At 44.0% G+C, this 27,736-nt stretch overlaps 1 protein-coding gene across 5 annotated transcripts in view; it reads right to left on the bottom strand.

The window, feature by feature from the left end:
* Positions 1-2,070: 2,070 nt before the first annotated feature.
* Positions 2,071-27,736, bottom strand: part of DNAJC24 (DnaJ heat shock protein family (Hsp40) member C24) — a 67,596-nt gene continuing 41,930 nt past the window's right edge. For all 5 annotated transcript variants that reach the window (XM_039535851.1, XM_039535849.1, XM_039535846.1 and 2 more), the window contains 3 exons: positions 16,943-17,081; positions 3,817-3,885; positions 2,071-2,435 (listed from right to left, as the gene is read on the bottom strand). In XM_039535851.1, coding sequence (XP_039391785.1) covers positions 2,311-2,435; positions 3,817-3,885; positions 16,943-17,081 — 333 coding nt within the window. In that variant the 3' untranslated portion in view covers positions 2,071-2,310. The remainder of the gene's footprint in view (positions 2,436-3,816; positions 3,886-16,942; positions 17,082-27,736) is intronic.

The following is a 27,736-nucleotide window of genomic DNA, read 5'->3' as shown; positions in this document are numbered from 1 at the left end:
AGTATTCTCTTTCAGTTGTTTTTAATGGCCATGTTTCTCCTCCATACAACAGAGTTATCATCACTACTGCATTGAACTCTTAATTGTAACACACATATCCTGCTGCCCAAATAGAGGGCTCTGAAGATGGTGAAATGCAGTTAATTTAAAACCAATCTAACATATGACTTCTTTGGATACAGCACTTCCTGTTGTCAACTGACTACCCAAATGGATAAAACTATTCACCTATTCAGTGTCATTGACATCAACTTGCTGCACTGGCAGTTCCTTTGTTTCCATTTTTCAGGAGGCATGCAAGGCTTTGGTTTTATAACCATTAATCTGAAGTCCCATAGAGTCTGCAGTTGTTTGCAGTTCTTCCAGCATTAGCTGGTCAATACCAGGTAAGGCAATATCATCCATACACTTGAGATCCTCAGAAAATGAATCTTTAAGTTTCCCACCTCCTATATTGTCCTCAATCAGATAGTCTATTAGAACATTAAATAATAATGCAGGTGAGAGAACACATCCCTGTCGTATGCCAGTTCTATTGAAAATCAGTCTGTAATACAGCCATTGACCCTCACACAGCTAAATGTACCAGTTTCTCTGTTAGATACTTTATGTCCTCAGACACCCCATGCAGTCATTTTTCAGTAACATTCCACAGAACATATACAGCATGAGTTGCCCTGCCCCTCAAGGGTAGCTGGGCACCCATCTTCACTAGGGATTCACAGCCATAAGTGAGAGTTTAAGCCAGGTCAGGCTTTTCTCATTAAAAAAATTAAGTAGCGATGATGGCCATTATTAATTGGGCCAGAGAGACTCTATAGCTCAGTGGTTAGGATATTCATCTGTGAGACCCAGGTTCCAGTCTATTTAAGTAGAACAGCGTCAACAGGAGAGACTCATTCACAATACCCTATAACCTGGTGATTGGGATACTCATCTAGGATGGGATAGACCTGGGTGCAAGTCCTTGCTCCAGATCAAGCACAGTGGGGACCTAAACCCAGATCACTCAGATCCCAGGTGAGTGTTCAGCTACTGGGTATTGGGAGACTGCTATACCCACCCTGTTTTATGTGGGGTCCAATCCAGTAGGCACGCTCTTAGGCAGACTCTAAGAACACCTACCAAATCAGAGCCTGAGTAGCTCAGCGGTGTCAGGACTTAAGTGGCTTTGTACTTGTCCACTCACAGAAATGTAGGCACATTGGGGATTTCACCACTGGCAACCTAGGCACCTAGAGATTTTAGCCACATGCTGGGTTAGGCAGCAGCTGAGCAGGGGCTTTGAGGATCTAGATTTTTGACTTGGTGCCTAAATCCTATTGTGGACCTATGCTCAAGTTTCCATTAATAAAATATTACAAATGGAGTTAAATTAAAAGTCCAAATGACTTAAACAAAGCTATAATTGCAAAGCTGTTTCTTGGACACGAGTCACCATGCAAATTCTTGAGGTGGCAGAACCACTCTGTGTATTAGCAACACTTTAAAGAGCACATTTGCAGAAATGCAGTCCTTAATATGTGGGAGACATCACTGAACTATTATGGTACATGGCCTTGATCTTATCTACTGAGTCAACTAACACGATATGTAGGACAGAGGTAACAACTTTGTGCACATAAGCCCCTCAATTCAGTTGCATATGCATAATGTAAGATTGCTCAAAAAGCTTTGACCATTTTTTAAAAAGGCACAGGACCACTGTTTTGTACAGCAGCTGCTTCCTAGGAATTTTACCTTCCCTCCTTTTAACATATTAGGCTGATCTCCAGTCTCTTCCAATTCCAGTAACAGTTTTGTTTTTAGAAAAGTACTTCTCATGTTAAGTGTTTATAAGGTAACTTTTGTCATCTTTGATGGTAATGTGAGATTTAGGTACTCTGAAGGTAGTCCCCCAGCTACAACTGCTATAATCTTATGGAGAAAGGAGTGGCATCTAGACCAGAAAGCTCAGTGCTACTTCTACAAATGGAATGTAAATAAATTAATTAAATGATGAAAGCACTCAGTTTTAGGGCAGGAAAAGGACAGTTTTCAAATCTGTGAAAACAAACAGAACAAGCACCATTTTCACAGGACAGTTCAAATTCTATTAAGTACAGAAATGTGTCTAATTTGATTAACTGAACCACTTACAGCTCTTTTGTTTAAGGTCTTCTGGTTAAAACCTAAAATAGATTTAAGCACTCCTTTTCAGCCCTGACAGTGTGCTAGCGCACCTTTTCCCTGAAACATTTACTAACAGAGTCTGTCCACTGACTATTCAGCTGAATGAAACCAACACGTGCAAGTGGAACAACTGTTATTTCATCGAAGGATCTCTATAATTAATGAACATGTGTCACAGCAAACCAAGGAAACCTCTTCAGCTTCATTTCTGGAGACAGTATACTTCCCACCACACCGGCATAAGCGAGTATAACATTCTTCATCTGTTGAAACAAACAATTTAAAAAAGAAATTGTTTGAAGCCATCATTGCAAAGCTCCTTTTTAAGGCTGAAATATGTAATCTTACTGTTGAACTGATGATGGAAGTTATACATTTGCAGAGTTTGTGAAGGACCTCATCACTTAAGAAAGGTAGAGCCTGAATACAACAGTTCCTTCAACAGTATTTAACCCTCAGATAGCTATATCTGTAACATAAAAAGCTAGTGTTTCATTGACTATGAGGTGCTCCCTGTGCCTAGCATTAATAAAAACAAACAATAATTATTAAATTTTAAAAAGTGTACCCCCACCAATGAAGTGGTGCTAGGAATCTGCAGAGAACCAGTGGTGAACTCTGAGCAAGGAGGGCTGGATTCTGAGAGAATGCCAAGAATCTTGGAGAAGTCTGGAAATCACTTATATGAAAACAGATAGGATGTAAATACAGTTTTCTGTGATTAATAATTGGCCTCAGTAATGCAGGTTATGAAGATTCAAAAACAGTTCTGAAGTTAGGTTGGAGGAGAGAGAGGAAGCATAAAGGAGAGGGCAAGTTACAGTTTCCATGATTTTTTAAAATAAAATGTCAAATGATAAAAAAACCCAAATTATAATGAAATAGAGAGGTGAAGAATTGACAAAATGGAAATCTTGTGTGTGAGAACAGCAAAGGATTCAAACCCACTTGCTTCTCTGAGGAAGGAAGGGTTTTCTCTACCACTGAAAACAGCAAAGGGAACAAAACTATTGACTACCATGGAAAGCCAAGTGGCAATTCCAAATCTATATCTAGCAGCACTGAGGAAGGGCATTTGCACAACTTATAAAGATATGAGAGGATGAGACAGATGAGAAAAAGTAAAAATATTGGGCAATGAAGAATAGAGCAGCAAAAATTAAATAAAGTCAAAATACAAGCAAAGAGAACAAACAAGCAAACAAAAAAAGAAGGGGGAGGAAGTAAATTTCAAAGGGAAAGACAAGCAACATACAGAAGTTTAGATAAATCAGAACAATAACATGTCAAACGAGATATAGAAAACCTAGCAAACATCTCCAGTCATCACAGTCAAGGCACATTAAAAAGCTCAGAGAGGCTCAAAGACTGAGGGCAAGTCTACACTACGGTGTTACATCGGTGCAGGTGCACCAATGCAGCTGCGCTCTCCTGCTGACATAGCCCCGGTATGGACTTACATTGAAACTTGCATCGCAGGGAAGCATGAGGGGGAAGCTTTTTCAACCCATGAGCTATGTAAATTAGATCGACTTAAGCGGTAGAGTAGACCAGCCATGAGGAAGCAGCCAGGATGACTCTAGCCAAGTCTATTAGCTATCCCATCCCGCCTCTCCCCAAATAAAAAAAGTGAAACATTCATACCCTTATTCCAGGACATGTCTTCAAGATAAATTTGAGCATCCACTGGCCATGTTTGCATTAGATCATCTTCTAAAAGAAAAAGTAGTGATACATGTTCAGTTCTGATAAACTGAAGAGACAGAACTATTTGGTTTCTTACCTATACATTGGTATTCCCATGTATACACCATTGACCAGTCAAGTCACTGGATGACCCACTCATGAATGTGGTCAAAGATGTATTTCTCTAAAATGGTTTTGGTGCCCATGTCTTTGTTATAAGGCTGGGAGTGACTCACAATACCCCAAAGATGCTTCCAAAAGCTTAAGAAAACATTGAAGGGCAGGATACTGATTTAAATAGGTCATACAGTCACCCCAAAGGATGGGAGGGAGGTTTAAATGGGCAAGCTTTCATTTTTAAGTTTAGCTACCATTGTGACAAGCATGATATAAATGCCCAGAATAACAGATGTAGCTACTTTTCTGGGGCCGAAATGCTAGGCCCCTGCTTACTCTTGGGCTTCTGAAAGGAGGACCCAGAATTAACCTTCTTGTCTAGAGAGAGTCATAGTTTGCTGAAGTCCAGACATTCTTTTATGATATACAGGATCTATCCAAACAGCTTTAGAATTATAGTCCTGGCCTGTACCAAGTGAGATTTAGATGTTCTGATGCTCACAGATCCACATTTAGCAATGATGAAGCACAGCATGAAATGGAATGTAAAGCATGTAATGCAATTTGACACATCATATTGGAGGAACAAAGACCCTTAACTAGTTTTTATACTTTCCCAGCCTACTTAGATTTGATATATGCAGTTTGCTCAAGGCCTTTAGAGGTTACAACATAGGACATGGCCTGTCACAGAGCTGCAGCTAAAACAACATAATCCCTCTTAAATGGTGGATTTCAGATTCCTATTCAGTGAATAAGCCGGAGGCTCTTTTGAGTTTCAGGGTCTTTACATAACTTGGGCAAACGCATCTACTCGCCTTCCTATGGTCATATAGGTAGGTTTCTCTTCAGGGCACTGTATGACTTTGTGCATTTATATTATGTTCCTCAATGGAAGCAGAGTATTTCACCATCCCCTGAAATGGAGGCCTCGGCCTATCCTTTTCCTCAGGACTTTTTGCCCTTCTATTTGGATGAGAGAAACTGAGGATAGCAGCTTAAAAAAAAGACAGTGAAAGGGACTACTGAGGGAAGAATCCAGGGACTAAGGAAAAACTGCCCATGGAGAAGACATCATTGAGGTACATCAGGATACCATGGTGCAGGAAAATCTTTCCCAGGAGAGGGAGATAAAGCAGATCCAGGACCTGTGTGGAGCGTAAGTGCCCATGGTGGCTGTGCACTAGACACAGAGTGGACTCAGAGGGAAGGGAGAGAGGAAAATGTATGACTAGCAGGACCTGCTTGGCAGGAATATAAAGACTAAAAGCCACTGGCAGTAGACATGACAAGGAGCAGGAAGACGACTATAGACAGTTAGGCACTAGTCAGGATTACGCCATTATTACTGAACGAGCATTGTTTCCTCCACTCAGTGGGTGCTTCAGTTAGCAGGCCTGCTACCTTTGGAAGGAAGAGGAGGGCAAAAAAGTGTTCCTATAGTGACACGTGAGAGGCAGGGCAGGCCTACTGGCAGGCTTCAGCACTTACTAAGAGAACCGTGTAAAGTCACTGCTATAAGGTGGTGTGCAGCCGATACTGTGGAAGTATCCCTCTGTCCTATATACTAGCCACCATATATACTTGGTGTGAAGGACATACAAACACTTATAAATGTTTATAAAATATTACAAGTCTTGTCTGATTGTTAGCATTTTCTGCTATAGGATTACAAATGGTTACTTCCAGCAGGAGCTGAGCACACTATGCAGGAAAGCACACCACAGCATCCAATAGCCCAGGGATCGGCAACATTTCGCCTGTGGCCCACCAGGGTAAGCACCCTGGAGGGCTGGGCTGGTTTGTTTACCTGCCGTGTCTGCAAGTTTGGCCAATCGCGGCTCCCACTGGCCACGGTCTGCCACTCCAGGCCAATGGAGGCTGCTGGAAGCAGTGGCCAGAACCTTCCTCGCTCTGTGTCGCTTCCCGCAGCCCCCATTGGCCTGGAGCAGCAAACCATGGCCAGTGGGAGCTGTGATCGGCCAAACCTGCAGATGCGGCAGGTAAACAAACCGGCGCAGCAACCTTTGGCACGCGGCCCACTAGTGGAAGCCACGACTGGCCAAACTTGCAGGCACAGCAGGTAAACAAACCCTGGCGGGCTGCGTGCCAAAGGTTGCCGATCCCTGCGATAGCCCCATTTACAGATACTTAAGTGACAATGCAGGTGTCATTCATTTTGAAGTTTTACTTTAATCCCAGCTACATACAACTGTATCCATAGTAAGAGAGAAACCAGATAGGAAACTAAAAAAGAACTATGAGGTGGTTAAAAACTCAGACCCCGAAGAAAAGGGGGAAAAGGCAGAGGCTACTGTAAAGTAGACTGAACCTCAGTTCTCTGAGGTGGAGGTGTCTGGGATAAAGTAGGCCTACCTGGACCTTAGGTAAGATTGATATGCATGTAGACTGTTGTGTTATTAGTAATTTAAACACTTTTTCCCCCTTGTATGAAACTAGATGAGGCGACTATATAACAAATTAATTTGCACCTTTCCCTGTAGATAGGTCTAATAGGCTAAATCTAGTCTAGTGTCCATTCTCTATATAATGGTATTAACGCTTATGATATGAGAGCAATTACTTAAAACTTTTAGAACATATAAAACTATTACATAAGTCAACTTGAAACATTAACTGTATAAAGCAAGCCATTCATAATTAGGATTCTTAATTTGACAGCACAGTAGTATGTAGAGTGGATAAAAATCAATTAAAGAAATTTAAAATTAAATTTGAAATGACAACATATATTAAGGCCTAAACTTACTATAATGTATTAAAATCATTTAAATTAAAAAATATTCAAGCAGTACATTTGTTGCCAAAGTCTTTAAGAAAGTCAAACCAATGAAATGAAGTCACAGGCTAAGCACCTGGACTTAGAGTTTGTTGAAGTGCTAAACCAACTTTTGACAGCAGTAGCCTCTTCTGCAGTTACAGAAAAAACAGTTTCTTCATTTCAGTTCATTCGACTAGTTCATTCTAAGTTGAGAAACTGATTGGGAGTTGAAAAAGAAAGCAAGCTTGTTTTCCTCTGCCAATATATGAATAAAAATGAAGTGCAAGAGGCTTTATTTCTAAAACCTTAAAGGACATGGTGTACAGAAAAAGTATCAGTGCAATATACTTATTACAGATAATACTTAATTTAATAAAATCAATTTTAAATGCAGAACATGTTTTGAGAAAACTACCTTTTTTTCTTTATGTATCCAGCACTTAAGGTTATTTTATTTAACTAATAAAAATTTATAAAATGCTGTTTTTGTGCATTTTAATTTAATTTAAATTTCCATCCAAGTGCATCTCGACACAAATATGGATAAATATTAATTACCTAGTAAATAAAAGAGTCATTCATTTTCTAACAATATACAATCATAAAAAAATAAGAATCTGAATAAATGTATGTTAATCCAAAGAACTGCTTAAATACGTGTGTATATCCTCCTGGTTAGCAAAAAGAATTATCAAATTTAGTGTAAAGGGTATGTGTTAGTGATTATATATGACACTAGTGAGAATGAACCTTTCTTTAGGAAAATAATTTAAACAATACAAATGTAAAACAAGATTAAATGGATGATTTAAATAATGGTTTCCTGCTTGCTGATTTAAATCATGATTTAAATTGGTGACTTAAATCAATCCCACCCCCAGTGGTATATTATGTTGTTGTAGCAAGGGAACATATGAACCAATTATATATGCTTGACCCTATCAACTAGCAGTCAGAAATTTCTCTATGGTTAACATTTGATCATCCAAAAGAATATCTTTGAACAAAAGTTTGTTTGTTTTTTTAATTGTGGATCTACCATGTTGGTGTCAGTCTTATACACATAACACAGCAGTTAGCAAATATTAATTTATCAGTAGTGAAATGAAACACTTATTTTAACTGCCTTTATATATTAGTGAAAATGGTAATTAACACTGGACATTAAGAATTATTCTTTTTAAAAAATGCAATTCATTAACTAACAGCCAGTTAGTATAAAACTGGCCTATGTTCTAGGCTCTCTTTTGCAACTAAATTGTGATTCTAATTTTACTTGAAATATCATCTAAATTAGCTAAATGAAGGCAATTAAAACAAATCAGAGAACTCAGAGATAATGAACGGATCAATAAAACCTCCTTGGCCTAGCCTATCCCAAATACACACAGTATATTAAAGAGGTACAGATTAAAATAAAATTAACCCACACACTTCTCACACTTTGCTACTATTAGAAGAGAGACACAAAAGGAGTATGAGGGAAAAAGATAACTGAAAGATACCTGTCAACCAATCTTTCTTATTCAGAGAGTCATAGATTCTAAGGCTAGCAGGGACCATTGTGATCATCAAGTCTGACTTCCTGTATAACACAGGCAACAGAACTTCCTCAAAGTAATTCCATGAGCGTGCTAGGAATCCATCCAATCTTGATTTAAAAATGGGGAGTCAAAATTTGTCTTGCTTCAACTTCCAGCCGTTGGATGGTGTTACACCTTTCTCTGCTAGACTGAAGCACCCATTATTAAATATTTGTTCCCAGTGTAGAGACTGTAATCAAGTCATTCCTTAACCTTCTCTTTGTTAAGCTAAACAGATTCAGCTCTTTGGGTCTATCACTATAAGGCATATTTTCTAATCCTTTAATCATTCTTGTGGCTCTTCTCTGAACCCTCTCCAATTTATGAACATCCTTATTGAACTGTGAGCACCAGAACTGGACACACTATTCCAGCAGCGGTCACACCATTGCCAAATACGGAGGTTAAAAAAAACCTCTCTACTACTACTTGAGATTCTCATTTATGCATCCCAGGATCGCACTAGGTCTTTTGGACACAGCATCACATTGAGAAATCATGTTCAGTTACTGTTGTCTTTGCTCTGAATTAGCCAAATAAGAGCTAGGGTAGTGCTTTTAGCTAGAACTAGTCGCACTGTGGCACAGCATTCTTTTGCCCATTTTCTTCCACCTACTCAAAAACTGTACTGTGTCTAAAATAAAATGCCCAACATAAAATGAAAGTTTAGTATTGTCTCAATTCATGTGAAGTATATTTTAACGTTACTTGGGTTCTGCTCAATCCAACTTACAGACTGGTAGTCATAAAAGCATTTATTATAATGGAAACCATGCATATTTCTGGCAGAAACAAAAAAAAAGTCTCAGTCGGTCTCTTCTTTGCCGATTCTGCGGTAGTGACTTGGGAGAAAAAACCACCTATCTACTTTCTTATTCTCTTTCATGGGACAAGAAGATGACTTCACAATGAGGCCTCTTCTCTTAGAGGTAGGGCAAGAGAAAGAAACTTGTGAGGAAAGGGGAGAAAGTTTCAGAGGGCAGGATAAGTCCAACTTCCCCTCTGCAGTGTAGTGAGCAGGCAGAGAAAAAAAAGTTACCTGAGGCTGTGGAGGTCCCACCAGTTCCCAGCTTCCCTTGAAGGGGGAAGACATAAATTGGGCTGAAAAACAGGCCACCCTTCACAGATTTCATGAAGGAGTGCTCTATATCAAGACAAGTTTCTCATACAAACGGGTATGTGAATGGATGTAGTACTTCACAGGTGGCACGCATGTGGGAGCTGAGAGGGCACACGCCACCATGAAGGGGATTTCAACACACAAGCATGGACAGGGGCAAACCAAGGGAGAAGCAGTGATGTGAGGGGAGCACGGTTTCTCTCACAATCCCCACCATGCTTCTTACAACACCTTTGTTGACTTTGGAAATGGGCGGGAGACTGAGGAAATCAGGCCACTTGCAGACCCTCTAACTCAAATACCCTATAGGATGGTGCCTGATGTTTAGAATTTCAACTGTGCTTTTCCTGTCCACTGCTGCAATTAAAAAATTTCAATGGGCCAGATTCATCCTCAGTGTACTTCCACTGAAATCAACAGAGTTACAGCAGGAAATAATTCGACCCATTATCATTAAAAGTCATTCATAATATGATGCTTGACCTGTAATTAGCTTTAATAATGATTTGATAATCAGGTTACCTTCAAAAAAGTTAATTTTCAATTAACATGGTCTCTCTGTAAAGCCTTCAAGCATAACATACAACCCAATACACATGCTATCACTTTATTTTGTATGCTACAATTATTTGCTTGTCTGCTTCTAACAGCAAACTTTTTTTTCAAAATTGAACAACGCTAATTTAATCTCTAAATTTCCCCGTTCAACATATTATCCAATCTAAAATGTTTTAATATAGCATAAATGGATTTTTGGACTTGGCTGGTTATTAATTATAGAAAATGAAGGCTGATCTGAGTTTTGCAAATTTGTCTGCAAGATTACTAATCTTGCAATATCCACAGAATCTGTGTTATTTAATAATAGCCGTGTGCCCATCTTTATTATTTTAACTTGCATCTTACAACTCTCCACAGCTACTGGTTGATGAGAGCTCGTTTTTATGGATTGGGGAGATAAAAAGGTTATTCAAACTGGTATTCATACCAGAAGTTAGCTCTATGTTTTGTATGCTTAAATAGATACGTATATACATTTGACTCATCAAGTTGTTTAGATCTGCATATTTTGAGGTACATTCCTGAACGCAGATACAAAATAAGATGATCTGGTTTTCCACAGTTACTTGAAAACAATCATTAAATCTTTAGAAGTACAGGCCCCATGACCTTGTGTTCTATTGCATTTTTCTGACAACAAGAGGTGAAAGGATTCTGCAGATCCATTGTCTCGACTGTAGGATCTAAGAAAACACTGGCAGGCTCATCAGAGAGGTTTATGAGCCTGCAATTCAAGGAGATTAAAAGGAAAATCTACTGAGATTCTTTAAGGCTGCAGAATAACATCAAATAACTATTAGCAGCTTGGTTCAGTAAAGATTTACTAGAGCTCTTGCTGGGTCATTCACGAAATTTAAAGGAGGAAAGGTTTTTAAGCTTTTCTTAGGGATACAATAAATATTTTGGTTTTTTAAACAAATGATAAATGAAAATCCAATCTTTTTAAACTACTAAGAAGAGTTAAAAATTGCAATACTCAGTGATCAATATTCTGGGAAGTGTTCGAATTTTTTATAACTACAGTTAAGTTATGAAGAAAAATGGTACAGCTTATACATTGCCAGACTGAATACAGTGTGAAATACCTAGCGGGCCTCAATAATCACAAACTTAAAATAAGTCACATTGGTATTCAAAACTTTGGTACTGCTAGAGGTGGAAGCTTTTGTGGGTTTTTTTTTTTTTTAGCACACCATATATTTATTCTTTTTCACGTACTTCTATGGTTTTTTACTAACCGGCAGTCTGTTTAATTTAAAATAAACATTAGGAAGTGTTACAAAAATACATAAATATGATTTCAGTAAAAGTTTTGAGGAAAGGAGGGTGAGAGTTGAGAATTGTTCCTAAAAGTAATATCCCATGTTTTTGATAAAACACTGCTTCTTAAATATTTATTTTTAAACAAAACTACTATAGTTTAATACAGTGGTATGATGCAAGAGGTAACAACACTGATCTCCTTCATTGCCTCTGATGTGTAGCAAGTAAATATTTTCACATTATATGCATATATTTGGTCAAGCTTTCAAGTTGCAACCTGGACACTAAATTCATAAAGAACTAGAGGCTGGGATATAGGTCCCTTTGAAAATTCCACCTCCCGATTCTCAGCCAATTTAATTTGCTAAAAGTTACCCTTTTTAAGGGAACTATGCAAGAGTTCAAAATTAAGCACTTGCCTAGTGATTTGCTAGATCAGGGTGGAAGTGCTCAGCAACTTTTAAGACTGACTCCATTGCCAAACTGGGGGAAAGAAGTCTCCCTGCTGTTTATTCACAGGTACAGTACAGTCAATGGGGGAAAAAAAGTTTCACCACACAGTCCTATTAATGTGTAATAATTCTGTTCTGGAGGGAGAAATCATTTCTATGTCTGAGAAATTAGTTCTGTCTCTCTGGGCCATTCAATCTGACCTAAACTGCGACTATTAGTAAGAGACACCACTGTGAATATCAGAGAGGTAGCTGTGTTAGTCTGTATCCACAAAAACAATGAGTCCAGTGGTACCTTAAAGATTAACAGATTTAGTTGGGCATAAGCTTTCGTGGATGCATCTGAAGAAGTGGGGTTTTTTACCCATGAAAGCTTATGCCCAACTAAATCTGTTAGTCTTTAAGGTACGACTGTGAATAGTTACTTGTGCTTTTAGGACTAGAATGAGATTAACTCATTGCACACAGGCTAAACAGCCAGCAATGGGTTAATTTACAGCCACTATGAACATGGCCTGGATTTTTAACGACCTAGTGGTAAAAGGCTCTCTGTGTCCCATTATCAATTCCCTAAGTCACCGAGTGCCCATGAAGTTCCACAATTTTAAGATCCTTAGCCAGAAATACAATGTACAGTGCTGTCACTTAAAGAGTGGTAGACCTGCCAGGCAAACTGCAGGGTTTCAGAGAGTCCCACAGGGCCTGCCACATTGTGGCTGTGCTTGAAGCTTTATTTTGGTTTTAAAAGGCTTTTTTGAGCTTTACTTATGCTTTTTTTAAAAGGGATTTTCATACTAGGGAACAACTAAAAATACACCATATTAAAATATCTCTATTTTCTTGTCATATGCTAGTCAGAGTTCTCTTTGCCACTTGTGCCTATAAAAATGCTTTTAATAGCTAGCACTTCTCTCTTGCTTCTCCTGTTTGATCCTGCAGTGAAGTTGTAATGCTACTCTTGTAGCAATCAGCTCCGCATCCACATTCTGATGTCAAACGCAGCATTATGATTTCAATGTAGGATGAGAAGGGAAAGTTGGGATGAGGGAAGAGCGCTCATTTTCAAAAAACCCTTAACTAAAATGAATGTGCGACAAGAAGATGAAAAAATGAAAGGTAAACTACTCATTCTTTTAATGTTCTGCATTTCTTCACAATTGGACCAGTTTAAGACTCTATTTCTAAATCTCCATCTACCACTATAGTATTTCCACCTCACACAAAGGGATTTGCCCAAAGCTGAGGGTAAGAGAACCACCCCCCCCCCCAGGACAGTTTTGAAGCTTTAAAAGTGATGATACCGTAAGTGAAGCCCTAAACTGCAAACAAGGATATTTTAAAACCAGCTATTTTCCCCCCAATTATCTGGGAAACCCTAAACTCAATGTTTAAGAATCCTTCCAACAGTTGAGCACTTCACCAGTCCTTCTTGATAAAGGAAACTTGGCTAACTTGGTTATTACAGGATTTTAATAATTTTTCTTTACATTTTACAAAAGCTTTCCAAAATCCTCTTTAATATTGTTTTGGAGCTTATCTGCTCAACTGCAGAGCTATAGCAAAATCACTGAGTCTGCATCCGAGCCCAAATTTATGTGAAAAGCTTACCACTCCAAAGAGTAGACATTTTGTAAGTCTAAGATATTTACATAAGAACGGCCATACTGGGTCAGACCAAAGGTCCATCTAGCCCAGTATCCTGTCTTCAGACAGCTGCCAATGCCAGCTGCCCCAGAGGGAATGACCAAAACAGCTAATCATCAAGTGATCCATCCCCTGTCGCCCATTCCCAGCTTCTGGCAAACAGAGGCTAGGGACATCATCCCTGCCCATCCTGGCTAATAGCCATTGATAGACCTATTCTCCATGAATTTATAAAGATAGAAGCTTTGAGGCTTAGGCATGCTGAGCCTAAGTTGTTTACGTTAAAGGGGGAAAAAAGAGAGTTCTTCAGAATTGCTTTTCTATTAACAAAATAGAAATTGTTGTATATTTTTGCTTTTTATGCTGCTCTGCACTATGTGAAGGAGTGTACAACAACTTTAAGGGACAGTCTAGAGCCTAAACAAGGAGACCTTGCCTTGGCCTAGGGTTATATAAACAGGAAGTGGAAGCTGAGTTAGAGAGAGGGTAGTAGAAGCTATGTAGGCTGCAGTATGTAATGGCTGTTTTCTCTCAGGCTCTAGGAGACCAGACTAACGAAAGGCTTTGTTTTGTGGACTTTAAGTTGGGAGATGAACCAGGGTTCTGAGGTGAGGACCTTATGATTTATCTACTGTAGTTACTCCTTTCCTGAAGTCTTACTGAAAGAGGAAACACTATTTTGTTAGTGTGTGTTGGCTTCTTTCCCCAAGGCTGTTAAAGTGAACCTACTGCCACCCAAAACAGGGGAAATTAAGGTGGGGCATACCTGCAGCATTACACTGGGCCACAAGGGGGTGTGTAGGGACTTCCTCACCTTTACACATTGTTTAAAAACTAATGTTTTGATAATTCAGTGCACATAAGAAGTACCATACAGAGATCCCTAGAGACTTAAAGCCTTCAGACATAGAATAGGTAGAGGTACATAGAAAGGCAGCAGTGCAAGTACATTCCCTTACGTTTATAAACCCTAACTTGGAAGGGCAACTTCTGAGAGGAATACAGGACCATTCAAATATTTTGTGATGTAGACACGTCCATGAGAATCAAACCCATTGCACATAAACCACCAGTCAAATGGTAACATTTGGTAACTACTACCACCACCAACTTAGCTGGATTTGAGCATTTGCACTGTATATAAGGTTGGGATGTTCAATGGAGTCTTAGCCTAATTCAGATTAGCCACTCAAACTAATTGAATGTGAATCTTTTAGGAAGGGGAGTTATGATCAGAAATGAATGAATCTTAGACCAGATCTGGAAAGAAGTTCCTTTTTTAATAGGTAAACCATACTGTGCGTTTTTCCTTCTCCTTCATGCTTTTGATAAGGATTAGAAGCAGGTGATTCAATATTATGAAAAAGTGGTGTTCTTATTTCATTTCCAACCTGGCAAAACAAGGAGTTAGTGAAATTTTCACAAAGCATACACAAAAGGCAGTTCCTGTAGGATTTCCAGACCAAATAAATTTGGATAAGTATCTGAGCTAAACTCTTCCTCATAACTCTTCCCCTTTGTTCCTGCCCTAGCAGAAGTGTCCATGAAATTGATCAGAATCATTATTTTTGAAGTGTGCTGTACTGGCAATTTAGAGAACAGGATTCTAGTCAATTTCACTGCCATTCTGCTGCTAATGAACTTACTGTGAAGTGGCTGAAATTCAAAGTGACAGTGGAAGTGTACATCCTGTGCACAACTTTATTTGAATCACAACAGTATTGTGTGAACAGAACCTTATATTTTAAAATGCATAATCTTCATGATACACAATTGGGAGTGCCAAAGGAGTTTTCAGGTTCATATAAATAATGTACAATTTGTTTTCCCTTTTTTAAGTGTCTTTACATTCTCTTGAGATAACTCTCTAGAACAACAACTTTGGATGCAATAGTCTCAGCACACATTAATGCACCTTTAATTCACACTAAGACGCTTTAAAAACAAAGCTACTTAAAAGCAATCTGTGTCTGCTGCCACCACAGGAAGACAGAATATACTATATTCATTCCTGATGTAATTCCACTGACTGCACTGGTGGAATTGAGCCCAGTATATTAAAATTCTGTGGTATACATTAAGGCTTTAAATTAAACCCATCACATACATAAAAATAAAAATTTATAGCTGAAACTCTTATTAATTTCATCACACCTAAGCATACAGTAGTTATTAGAGTGGCTGACAAGAGTGCTGTAAAAATCTAAAAGCATAATGAAGTGTTATGAGAGTTATGAGAAATTCCTATTCTGAAGTTAAATCAGGCTTTTTTTTGGGGGGGGGGGGGGAATAGCGCTGAGGTAATAGGTCATTTCAATGTAATCATAATACTGCTTAAATGAAAAAAACACAAATCCAGTTTGAAAATCATTTGTTCAGCTATTCTTTTTAAAATTTTGCCTTCCCCTCAATACTTACACACACTCTGAGAAAGCGATATATTAAAATATAATTAGAAATTCATGCTGAAAATGAACTTCTATGCACTGTATATCTTTCTTCTTATCCTACAATGATGTATATGTGCTACTATGACTAAGCTTTTGTTTCTCAAATAAAGTTCTGGTAACCTTTGCAGCAGGGGAGTTAAAATCAGTGCAAGAGAGAATGGTTTGATGGTGTGCCAATGTACAATGGAAGGGAATTCAATAAGTTGCAGAGACAGTGGGCTTTTATCAGACACATTGAAAAGTGGTGATGGCTACACGTCAATGCTGGACCAGAGTGTGTTACTGCAGAGCACGACGGAGTGTTTTCCCCACAGGCAATACGCTATTATTGACTCCCCCCATTAACATGTAGGGTGGATATACATTTATTGAAGGTTCTAATGGAAGGCTGAGGGACTCCTATCCTGAGGCCAGAACAGAAAGACAGCCTATCACTTCATGTAATGGTAGCCCATGTGTGACAGACCTGACCTACATTTCCCCCCATTCTTTCTCACAACAGCCTGTCGCTGTTCTAAGAAGCTATTTTCTGAGATGTATAAAAAGAAATGCTGCCTAGTTAATGTGTTTTACTGGAATATTATTTATAAACCTGCTTCATAAAGAGTAATTGTATTAGAAATGATTTATGAAAGCTATCCTAAAATACACACACCCAAAAGAGAATGTGCCTTAATAATTTTGAAGTGTTTATAAAGTCATATTATATACTGTATCTTAGACATAAATTACTCAGTACCTATATCTAAACTGCTTCAACAAAATATACTACTGGCCATAACTTGAAGTAGTTAAGAAAATATACTGAAACTGCTGCAATGATAAAAAGAATGGCTCAACTACATAATCACAGTCTAAATTCCATATTTATTAAAATTATTAGAAGTACCACTACCTAGTGCCTCACTGGAAGTAATTCAATGTTTTTACTGGTTAATGTATGTATATTTATCAATATCAATAACATATCCAAATATGAAAGGAGGACAAGAGGAAATAAAACATTTGGTTCAGAAACAAGAAGCTTTTTAAAATACTATCTAACTACTATTCTAGCCCCTGCATTAAAGAGCTGTTGCCACTACAGCCAGCACTCCTCAGTAGGAACCTACCATGGCGCTGTAGGTCATACTCTTTTTTTGTCTCTTCGTTCCCTAGAATTTTCCACGCTTGATCAATTTCGATGAACCTCTGCACACGCTCCTCCATTTCTCCTGCTGGCACATCTGCGCTCTGTTTGTCTGGATGATACTGCCAATCAAAAGGAAGGGGGGGGGGAAAGAGGGGGGAGGAATCAATAGTAAATTTGATATTCATTTAAAGGTGGGGGGGGGGGGAAGAGGAGGAAGAGGTCTGAACCCAGGAAAACGAGATGACAATGTTGGGTACAGGAGATAACTGCCAGGTTAATTAGACCACTGGAATAGCAGCAAATCCACCAGTGGCACAAAATGTCACAATGTGCACTGACAGCATTTTCTGGATAATTTGCTAATGGAATCATTGGTCTTATGGACAATTTACCTAGAGAGAATGACTAATGCAAACAGAAAGAGGTACATGCAGAGGAATACGACATGGGAACAAGGGGAAATGCTTTAGGTGCAAGCTGCTTTTCTTTAACACTACATCTGGCTACATTTAAAAAACAGGATCACTGTTTAGTTACAGACTAATCGCAAATAAATGGAATGCTTTATTATAGATGTACTTGGTTTTTGTACTTTAAATAGTAAAAAAAAAATATATGTAAGATCAACTATAATTTACAATAAATGAAATTCTATTTTTGAAGCTATGCCTCAACATATTTAATTTTTTTCAGTTCAGTGAATCAATAGCTTTTCCAAATATTTAATGTCATGGATCACTGGCTACAAAATTGTGTCATTTTAGTTAAATGGTTATTTGAGGACAAGGCTATAAGATAAATCACATATAAAGGCAAAAAATAAAACGAAAACACTTAAAAAATGTCTGTTCTCATGTTAAATAGCACATTCTCCTTTTTTTGTTCCAATGTCTATTGAAAAATAGCTCAGTGAATTCTCTTTTTTGTTCTTTGTATAAGTTATCTCATTTGTAAGGAATATATTATTTTTTGATATTTTAATTGTTCATATCGAACCAACACAAGAAAAACAACAACAGGAAAGAATTGGTAGGCTGGTGGCGGGGGGGAATGGGACAAAGGTTATATAACACTATAAGAAGGCTGTTAATTCATTATATTTCAAAATATCCCATATTCACTTATTTTCTCTATATCAGGAATATTAATTTCTGCTGTACACTAACATTAGTTTAGTTACCTGAATCTACTGTAGATATTTAGACCTGGAGGACCAGTACCACAAGTAACGCTGCATTAGAGAGAATGGAATTCTGAACAAATATTTCCAATTATAGTTTGTTTTGGAAGAAGAGAATACTGTTATCATGTGAGCTTAAAACAACTGCCTCCCCGTCCTTCACAGACAGTCAGACGCTAAGAATTCAAAATGAACATTGCTACTAGAGTCTGCCCACTCATACAGATATCTATCATTTGTATTGATGTGAATTATCTCGATAACATCCCTCCTCCACACTCTTCAATGCAATAATGGGAGAAAGGACCATAAGGCCAAAATGTTCTCCATCTCTGAGCTCAATTGTATTCACATTCACTTTTCTACACCTAACTGATTGTGCCTGCAAAAGTGGCTGTTCACCTAAACTATAAATTCAAGACGCTAATGTGCATAAATGCAGGATTTTGCTGTGTGCAATGTGTGCACTCCTTTGCAGTTAGCTGTACATTTAGAACTACAGGCTGGCTTGAAGCTTGCCGAAAATACAGGCTAGGCATAGTTGCAGTCCATACATGATTACCTTACAGAATGTGTATTTTTAGTAAAAATTAGGGCTGTTGATTAATCAGTGTTAACTCATGCAATTAACTCAAAAAAATTAATTGTGATTAATCAGTTTTAACTGCACTGTTAAACAATAGAAATACCAATTGAAATTTATTAAATATTTTGGATGTTTTTCTATATTTTCATATATATTGTATTGTGTTGTAAATGATATCAAAGTGTATATTTTTTTATTACAAATATTTGCACTGTAAAAATGATAAACAAAAGAAATCGTATTTTTCAATTCACCTCATACAAGCACTGTAGTGCAATCTTTGTCCTAAAAGTGCAACTTACAAATGTAGATTTTTTTTGTTACACTCAAAAACAAAAACAATGTAAAACTTCAGAGCCTACAAGTTCACTCAGTCCTACTTCTTGTTCAGCCAATTGCTCAAACAACTTTGTTTACATTTACTGGAGATAATGCTGCCGTCATCTGATTTACAGTGTCACCAGAAAGTGAGAACAGGCATTTGCATGGCATTTTTGTAGCCAGCATTGCAAGGCATTTACATGCCAGATATGCTAAACATTCATATGCCCCTTCATGCTTCCACCATCATTCCAGATGACATGCTTCCATGCTGACGCTCGTTAAAAAAATAATGCGTTAATTAAATTTGTGACTGAACTCCTTGGAGGAGAATTGTATGTCCCCTGCTCTGTTCTACCCGCATTCTGCCATATATTTCATGTTATAGCAGTCTCAGATGACGACCCAGCACATATTGTTCGTTTTAAGAACACTTTCATTGCAGATTTCACAAAAGGCAAAGAAGGTACCAATCTGAGATTTCTAAAGATAACTACAGCACTTGACCCAAGATTTAAGAATCTGAAGTGCCTTCCAAAATCTGAGCACGACGAGGTCTGGAAAATGCTTTCAAAAGTCTTAAAAGAGCAACACTCCGATGCAGAAACTATACAACCCGAACCACCAAAAAAGAAAATCAACCTTCTGCTGGTGGCATCTGACTCAGATAATGAAAATGAGCATGTGTTGGTCTGCATTGCTTTGGATTGTTATCAAGTAGAACCCATCAACAGCATGGATGCATGTCTCCTGGACGTATGAATCTTTAGTGCATCTGGCACGTAAATATCTTGCGACGCTGGCTACAACAATGCCATGAGAACACCTGTTCTCACATTCAAGTGACATTGTAAACAAGAAGTGGGCAGCATTATCTCCTTCAAATGTAAACAAACTTCTTTGTCTGAGAGATTGGCTGAACAAGAAGTAGGACTGAGTGGACTTGCAGGCTCCAAAATTTTTTGTAGTGGTTTTGTACATAACTCTACATTTTTAAGTTCAACTTTCATGATAAAGAGATTGCACTACAATATTTGTATTAGGTCAGGGGTTCTCAAATTGGGGGTCGGGACCCCTCAGGGGGCCACGAGGTTATTACTCAGGGAGTCGCAAACTGCCCACCCCAAATAACTTTGCCTCCAGCATTTATAATAGTGTTAAATATATTTAAAAAGTGTTTTTAATTTATAAAGGGGCTCGCACTCAGAGGATTGCAATGTAAAAGGGGTCACCAGTAAAAAAGTTTGACAGCCACTGTATTAGGTAAACTGAAAAATACCATTTCTTTTGTTTTTTTTACAGTGCAAATACTTATCAAAAATAAATATAAAGTGAGCACTGTACATGTTTGTATTCTATGTTGTAATGGAAATCAATATATTTGAAAATGTAGAAAACATCTAAAAATATTTAAATAAATGGTACTCTATTATGGTTTAACAGTGCAATTAATATTTTTAAACACTTGACAGCCCTAGTAAAAATCAAAAATAGAACAAGGTTACGCTATTTGTTTTCCCAGAAAATAAATGGAGGCCAAAATTTTCAACATTAGACATACAAATTGGAAGATTTTTACCATAACATATAGTGACCAAATACAAACTTAAAACATGAATGCTGCTACATAAACCAACAAGAAAAAAGACAGTTACCATTACATTCCATGTTTAAACCAGGAGGTGATGGGTGAAGGTTTACACCATCGCATCGTACAAAGCATGTAATTGTAATTTATTAGTCTTTGTCTTTAGTCAGATTATCTATGAATCTTTGCCAAAGACCAACTGTGTATCAGCCTTAACAGTATTTGTTCAAGATAGTAGCTGATCATGTGCATTGTCTTGATGACCTTTTAATTGAAATGGTCACATTATATGCATATTACCATATATACTCGTTCATTAGCCCGTTCGTTTATAAGCCGACCCCCCAGGATGGTTAGGTAAAAATAGCAAAAACTGTATGCCCCTTTCATAAGCCGACCCCATATTTCAGGGGTTGGCAAACTTTGGCTTCTGGTCCGTTAGGGTAAGCCACTAGCGGGCCTAGACATTTTGCTTACCTGGAGCGTTCACAGGCACAGAGCCCCTCAGCTCGCAGGGGCCGCAGTTTGCTGTTCCTAGCCAATGGGAGCTGCAGGAAGTGGCGCCACTTCCTGCAGCTCCCACTGGCTGGGAACAGCAAACCGTGGCCACAGAGAGCTGAGGGGCTCCGTGCCTGCGAACGCTCCAGGTAAGCAAAATGACAATGTATTCGATATTCAATTCAATGAGTCCATAGAGTTTAAAATCATCAAATTTTGGTGTAGACCCATTTATAAGCTGACCCCCGCTCTTTGATGTGTCACTGTAGTGAGTCGGTGTGGCTCCCCTCCTGCCCGGCAGAGGGAGCTCCCTTGCCAACCCCTCAGTGGGCAGAGCTACCACCACCAGTCCCCGCCCCCGGAAGTCAAGGGGCGGGGCAGGAAGTAGAAAAGGAGCGCACCAAAGCTCAGAGGCCAGCCACCGCCGAGAGCAGATGTGCAGGCGGGAGCTCCCGGCTGGGAACCCTCCTCGGCCTGAGGCAACTACCCTGCCTGGCCGGAGCTTCCCCGCGCTCACTACGACGAGGAGTCCCCGGAACCTCCCCGGAGCCGGTACTGGGAGGAGCCCCCAGGATTGCCTAGCGCCCTCTACGACGAGGAGCCCCCCAGGCCCTGCTGTTACCCGGAGGAGCCGCCCGAGCAGTCCTGGCCCGACTTCCCGGAGGAGCTGCCAGAACTGCCGCCAAGCCCGGGTCCGGAGGAGCCGATGCAGATGGACTGGCCCGAACCCAGTGCGACCGACAAGGTAGGCCCTGAGGGGGAAATGGAGTGTAGCCCGGGGGTAGCCGACCCCTGTCAGGCTGCAGGCACTGAAGTGCCGATGTCAGTGTGTTGCGGCCAGGATCCCCACTGGCTGCAGCGGATCCACTCCGCTGCTAGGGCCCCGGGCTGGGGCACAATGGAGTGGGTGGGCCTGTGTCCCCCCTGCCACCCCACACGGGTGGCAGTCTCCCCCCTCACACCAGCACCCCAACCCAAAGGTCTGGACTTACCGGTTGTTTGCTCAGCTCCTGCCTGAGGACCTGAGTCCCTGAACTTGAACTGCTACTCAGCCCTGCCTGAGGGTCTGAGCCCTGTGTTTGTTGCTGCCCCGCCCTGAGCTAGGGCCTGGGCTTATACACTGAGTCCTGTATCTTGCTGTTGCCCAGCCCCTGCTCCAGAGGGCCTGGGCCTATTGTACTGCTGTTGCCCAGCCCCTGCTCCAGAGGGTCTGGGCCTACTGTGTACTGCTGTTGCCCAGCCCCTGCTTCAGAGGGCCTGGGCCTACTTGGTACTACTGTTGCCCAGCCCCTGCTGCAGAGGGCCTGGGCCTACTTTGTACTGCCGTTGCCCAGCCCCTGCTCCAGAGGGCCTGGGCTTACTTGTACTACTGTTGCCCAGCCCCTGCTCCAGAGGGCCTGGGCCTATTTTGTACTGCTGTTGCCCAGCCCCTGCTCCGGAGGGCCTGGGCCTATTTTGTACTGACGTGTACTGCTGTTGCCCAGCCCCTGCTCCAGAGGGCCTGGGCCTTCTAACATTGCTCCCTGTCACTCAAGCAGACTTACAGGAGATAAGAAGTGAGTCGGTGTGGCTCCCCTCCTGCCCGCTGGAGGGTCGAGCCCCGACCAACTGATTACACTGGCACCTGACCAGGGGCTCTTGAACCCTAGCTCTGTGAGAAAGGGCTAGAAAAGGGAGCGGTGACTGCCTGCCCCTCCCCTAGACCAGAATGGAGATGGAGCGTATAATCCAGCTGCTCGTAGAGAGTCAGGAGCGGCAGCTGGCCGCCCAGCTGCAGCATCAGCAGCAGCAGCAGGCGACCCAGCGTGAGGACCAACAACAGAGGGATGCTGCCCACCTCCAGTTGCAACAGGGCCTGCATACGGCCCAGCTGGAACAGCAGCAGCAGTTGCTGCAACAGCTGGGGGCCCAACTGCAACAGCTGCTGGTCACTCACCCTCGTCCCACGGAGGGACCCGCCGGCGAGGGGTCGGGACCACCCCGGATGGCGGCCCCCCTCCGCTTAACCAAGATGGGCCCGGACAATGACCCCGAGGCCTTTCTAGTGACCTTCGAGCGAGTGGCCCTGGTCGCCGGCTGGGCCCGGGACCAGTGGGCCACGCAACTTGCCCCATATTTAACCGGGGTGGCGCAGACGGCGTACCGAGGACTCGCTACGGAGGATGCCCAGGATTATGGCCGAGTAAAGGCCGCAATATTAGATGCGCTGGACGTCAGCCCCGAGACGTACCGACAGCGATTCCGGAGCCAGGCCTACCCCCCGGGCGCTCGGCCACGGGTGGTCGCCCAGATGCTAAAGGAGACCTGCCGTTGGTGGCTCCGACCGGACGGCTGGACAGCGGAGGAAGTAGCTGAGCAGGTCATCCTTGAGCAATTTATTCACACCCTGCCATCCCGGGGCCGGGCTTGGGTGCTACGCCACAGGCCCGCGACTCTGGCCAAGGCCGTGACCCTGATGGAAGACTTCCTCGCCGCTGAAACGGCGGTAGGCCCCCCCTGTCCCCCTCCCGGGGTCAGGGCAGACACCTCCCGAGTGGAAAAGAAGAGGGAAAACCCCGGCGAGGCGCGGCAGGTGGGACGCGGACCGAGCTCCCACCAGGAGTCCCGGGCCTGGGGCCGGGAGGTGCCCCCTCGGACTGGACCCACGCCCGTCCGCCAAGGACCCCCGGGGGCCCGACGGAACCCGCCTCGCGGGCCGAGCCAAACAGCCCCCCGGACTCAGCGGCCCGAGCTCGGCCCCTGCTTCGGCTGCGGGCAACGGGGACACCTGCAGCGAGACTGCCCCGACAGGGACTGCAGCTTTGGCCAGGTTTGGGCAGGACGCAACCGGGCGCGACCGCCCCAGAACCCCAAGCTCACCGTCCCGGTGGTTGTCGGCCACAAGTCCGCTCAGGCCCTGATTGACTCCGAGTGCGGCCAGACCCTAGTGCGGCAGGACTTGGGACCCCCGGCCGACTCCCGCTTAGGCACGATACAGCTACAATGTATTCACGGGGATGTCAAGCCCTATCCTAGTGCCAGAATCTCCCTAACGGTCGGAGGTGTCACTCGGAATCTGGTAGTCGGCCTGGCGCCGGGCCTCGCCTATCCTGTTATCTTGGGGCGGGATTGGCCCGCTTTCGAGGAACTCCTGCGAGCCAAGCCGGTCCTCGAAGCAGACACCCGGAGCCCTCACCCGAGGGCCCAGCGGGCACCGCCAAAGAAGAGCCGGAGCCCACCAGAGAGGCCGGAGCACACCGGGAGCCCGTTGAGGGACCCCGCTTTGACAGCGATTTTTGCCAGTACCAGCGGACGGACCCTACCCTCCGCACTTGTTACGAACAACTCGCGGCCGTAGATGGGACCGTGATGGAACCCCAGCGAGCTGCTCAGTGGCCCCACTTTGAACTGCGTCGGGACCGCCTGTACCGGATAGACCGGGATCCGCGCACTCGGGAGCCACGGACTCAGCTACTGGTTCCCCAGTGCCACCGGCGGGCTGTGCTGAAGTTAGCTCACGACGTGCCGGCTGCCGGGCACCTGGGGCAAGAGAAGACCCTAGCCCGGGTCCTAGGGCGGTTCTTCTGGCTGGGGATCCACCAGGACATAAAGCAGTACTGCCATTCCTGCCCGGAGTGCCAGCTCGCAGCCCCCCCGGGAGTACCCCGGGCACCCTTAGTCCCCATGCCCCTCATGAAAGTACCCTTCGAGAGGGTCGCCATGGATCTCGTGGGCCCGCTCCCCAAAAGTACGACCGGGTTTCAGCATGTGCTCGTGGACTACGCCACCCGGTTCCCAGAAGCCATCCCGTTGAGGAGTATTACTGCCCGGACCATAGCCGGAGAACTGGTGAAGATTTTCGCGCGAGTGGGGCTCCCCCGGGAGATCCTGACGGACCAAGGAACTAACTTCACCTCTCGGCTGCTCCGACAGGTGTGCAGCTTCTTAGGGATCAAGCAACTCCGTACATCCGTCTATCACCCACAAACCGACGGACTGGTGGAGCACTTTAATCGAACCCTCAAAAGCATGATGCACAAGTTCCCTCCCGGGGAACTCCGTCTTTGGGATCAGTTCCTGCCTGCCTTGCTGTTGGCGATCCGAGAAGTTCCCCCTTCGAGCTCCTCTATGGTCGCCGTCCACGGGGACTCCTGGACCTGGTGCGGGAGGCTTGGGAACAGACGACATCCCCGACCCAAGGTCTCTTAGACTACGTCATCCAGCTACGGGAGTACCTGACCCAGGCAGGAACCCTAGCCAGAGAGAATTTGAGAGCGGCCCAGAGACGGCAGGAGCGGACCTACAACCAAGGCGCCCAGGTCCGCGAATTTACGCCGGGGGACCGCGTCCTGCTCCTCCTACCATCAAGTGAGTCTAAGCTGCTGGCCCGTTGGCAGGGGCCATATGAGGTGGTTAAAAAAATAGGACCAGTCATCTATGAGGTTCGTCAGCCCGGCAAGCGCAAGGCGATCCAACGGTACCACGTTAACCTGTTGAAGCCCTGGCGGGAACAAGAGGGCCTCCTAATTGACCCGTGCCCGCCCGAGCTGGGACCTCGCGTGCCCCAGTCTGAGGAACCCCTCGCGCCAGCGCTGGGCGGGTCGTTAACAGACGAGCAGCGCAAGCAGGCTAACTGTCTCCTGAAAGCGTTTCAGAAGACCTTCACCACCGTCCCGGGTCATACCAGCCTGGTATGTCATTCGATCCAGACAGAGCCTGGGAAGGTGGTCCGGGAAACGAATCGGCCCTTGCCCTATCGAATGCGAGACGACGTCGAGGAAGAGGTCCGGGCGATGCTAGCGTTGGGGGTCGTTGAACCGTCCCAAAGCGAGTGGCGCAGCCCAATGGTGCTCGTGCCCAAGCCCGACGGCTCCCGCCGGTTTTGCATTGACTTTCGGAGGGTTAACGCCATCTCACGCTTCGACGCGTACCCGATGCCCCGGGTAGACGAGTTACTAAATCGACTGGGCGAAGCTCAATACATCACAACCCTCGACCTCAGTCAGGGGTATTGGCAGATCCCCCTCGACGAGGCCTCAAAAGAGAAAACCGCCTTTGCCACCCTGTCGAGGCTCTATCATTTTACACGGATGCCCTTCGGTCTTCATGGGGCCCCGGCAACCTTCCAGAGGCTAATGGACCGCCTGTTACAGACCCATCACGAATACGCCGCCGCCTACCTAGACGACGTGGTCATCTATAGTCGTCGGTGGGAGGACCATCTGCCCCGGGTCGCGGCAGTCCTAAGATCACTCAGACAAGCGGGGTTGACCGCTAACCCCAAAAAGTGTCGCATCGCCTGGCAGGAGACTAATTATCTGGGCTATACGGTCGGCGGGGGCCAGGTAAGACCCCTCGTGGGGAAGGTACAGGCCCTGCTGGACTGTCCAACGCCGACGACGAAGCGTCATGTTCGTCAGTTTTTGGGCATTGTCGGCGATTCATTCCCCAGTTTGCATCCATAGCTGCGCCCTTAACAGGGCTCTTAACCAAGGATAGCCCCAGGCAGGTGCGCTGGGACGCAGAATGCGAGGCTGCGTTCCAAAGACTGAAGCGCTGCCTCTGTCAGGAACCCGTCCTATAAAGCCCGGACTTCCACCGAGGGTTCATTCTACAGACGGACGCCTCCAAGGTGGGATTGGGCGCAGTCCTGTCTCAAGACGTGGAGGGTCAAGATCACCCCGTCCTCTACCTCAGTAGGAAACTGTTTCCTCGCAAAAAGAACTACTCCGTGGTGGAAAAGGAGGCGCTGGCCGTCAAGTGGGCCTGCGAAGCCCTCCGCTTCTACCTGCTGGGGGCCCCCTTCACCCTAGTCACAGACCACGCCCCCCTTCAATGGCTACTACGCATGAAGGATAACAACGCCCGCATCATGCGTTGGTACTTGGCATTGCAGCCCTACGCTTTCACCATCCTACACAGGGCTGGCAAGGACCATGCCAACGCGGACTTCCTGTCTCGTATTGGGGAGATGGACGAGCCTGGCCCCGACAGGCGGGAGCCAGACTTAAGGGGGTGTGTGTGTAGTGAGTCGGTGTGGCTCCCCTCCTGCCCGGCAGACGGAGCTCCCTTGCCAACCCCTCAGTGGGCGGAGCTACCACCACCAGTCCCCGCCCCCGGAAGTCAAGGGGCGGGGCAGGAAGTAGAAAAGGAGCGCACCAAAGCTCAGTCAGAGGCCAGCCACCGCCGAGAGCAGACGTGCCGGCGGGAGCTCCTGGCTGGGAGCCCTCCTCAGCCCGAGGCAACTACCCTGCCTGGCCGGAGCTTCCCCGCGCTCACTACGACGAGGAGTCCCCGGAACCTCCCCGGAGCTGGTACTGGGAGGAGCCCCCAGGATTGCCTAGCGCCCGCTACGACAAGGAGCCCCCCAGGCCCTGCTGTTACCCGGAGGAGCCGCCCGAGCAGTCCTGGCCCGACTTCCCGGAGGAGCTGCCAGACCTGCCGCCAAGCCCGGGTCCGGAGGAGCCGATGCAGATGGACTGGCCCGAACCCAGTGCGACCGACAAGGTAGGCCCTGAGGGGGAAATGGAGTGTAGCCCGGGGGTAGCCGACCCCTGTCAGGCTGCAGGCACTGAAGTGCCAATGTCAGTGTGTTGCGGCCAGGATCCCCACTGACTGCAGC

This window comes from Mauremys reevesii, linkage group 4 (genome assembly GCF_016161935.1).
Source record: "Mauremys reevesii isolate NIE-2019 linkage group 4, ASM1616193v1, whole genome shotgun sequence".
Classification (NCBI taxonomy): Eukaryota; Metazoa; Chordata; order Testudines; family Geoemydidae; genus Mauremys; species Mauremys reevesii.
Note: the sequence above shows the minus strand (reverse complement) of the source record. Positions and strands in the feature narration are given on the sequence as shown.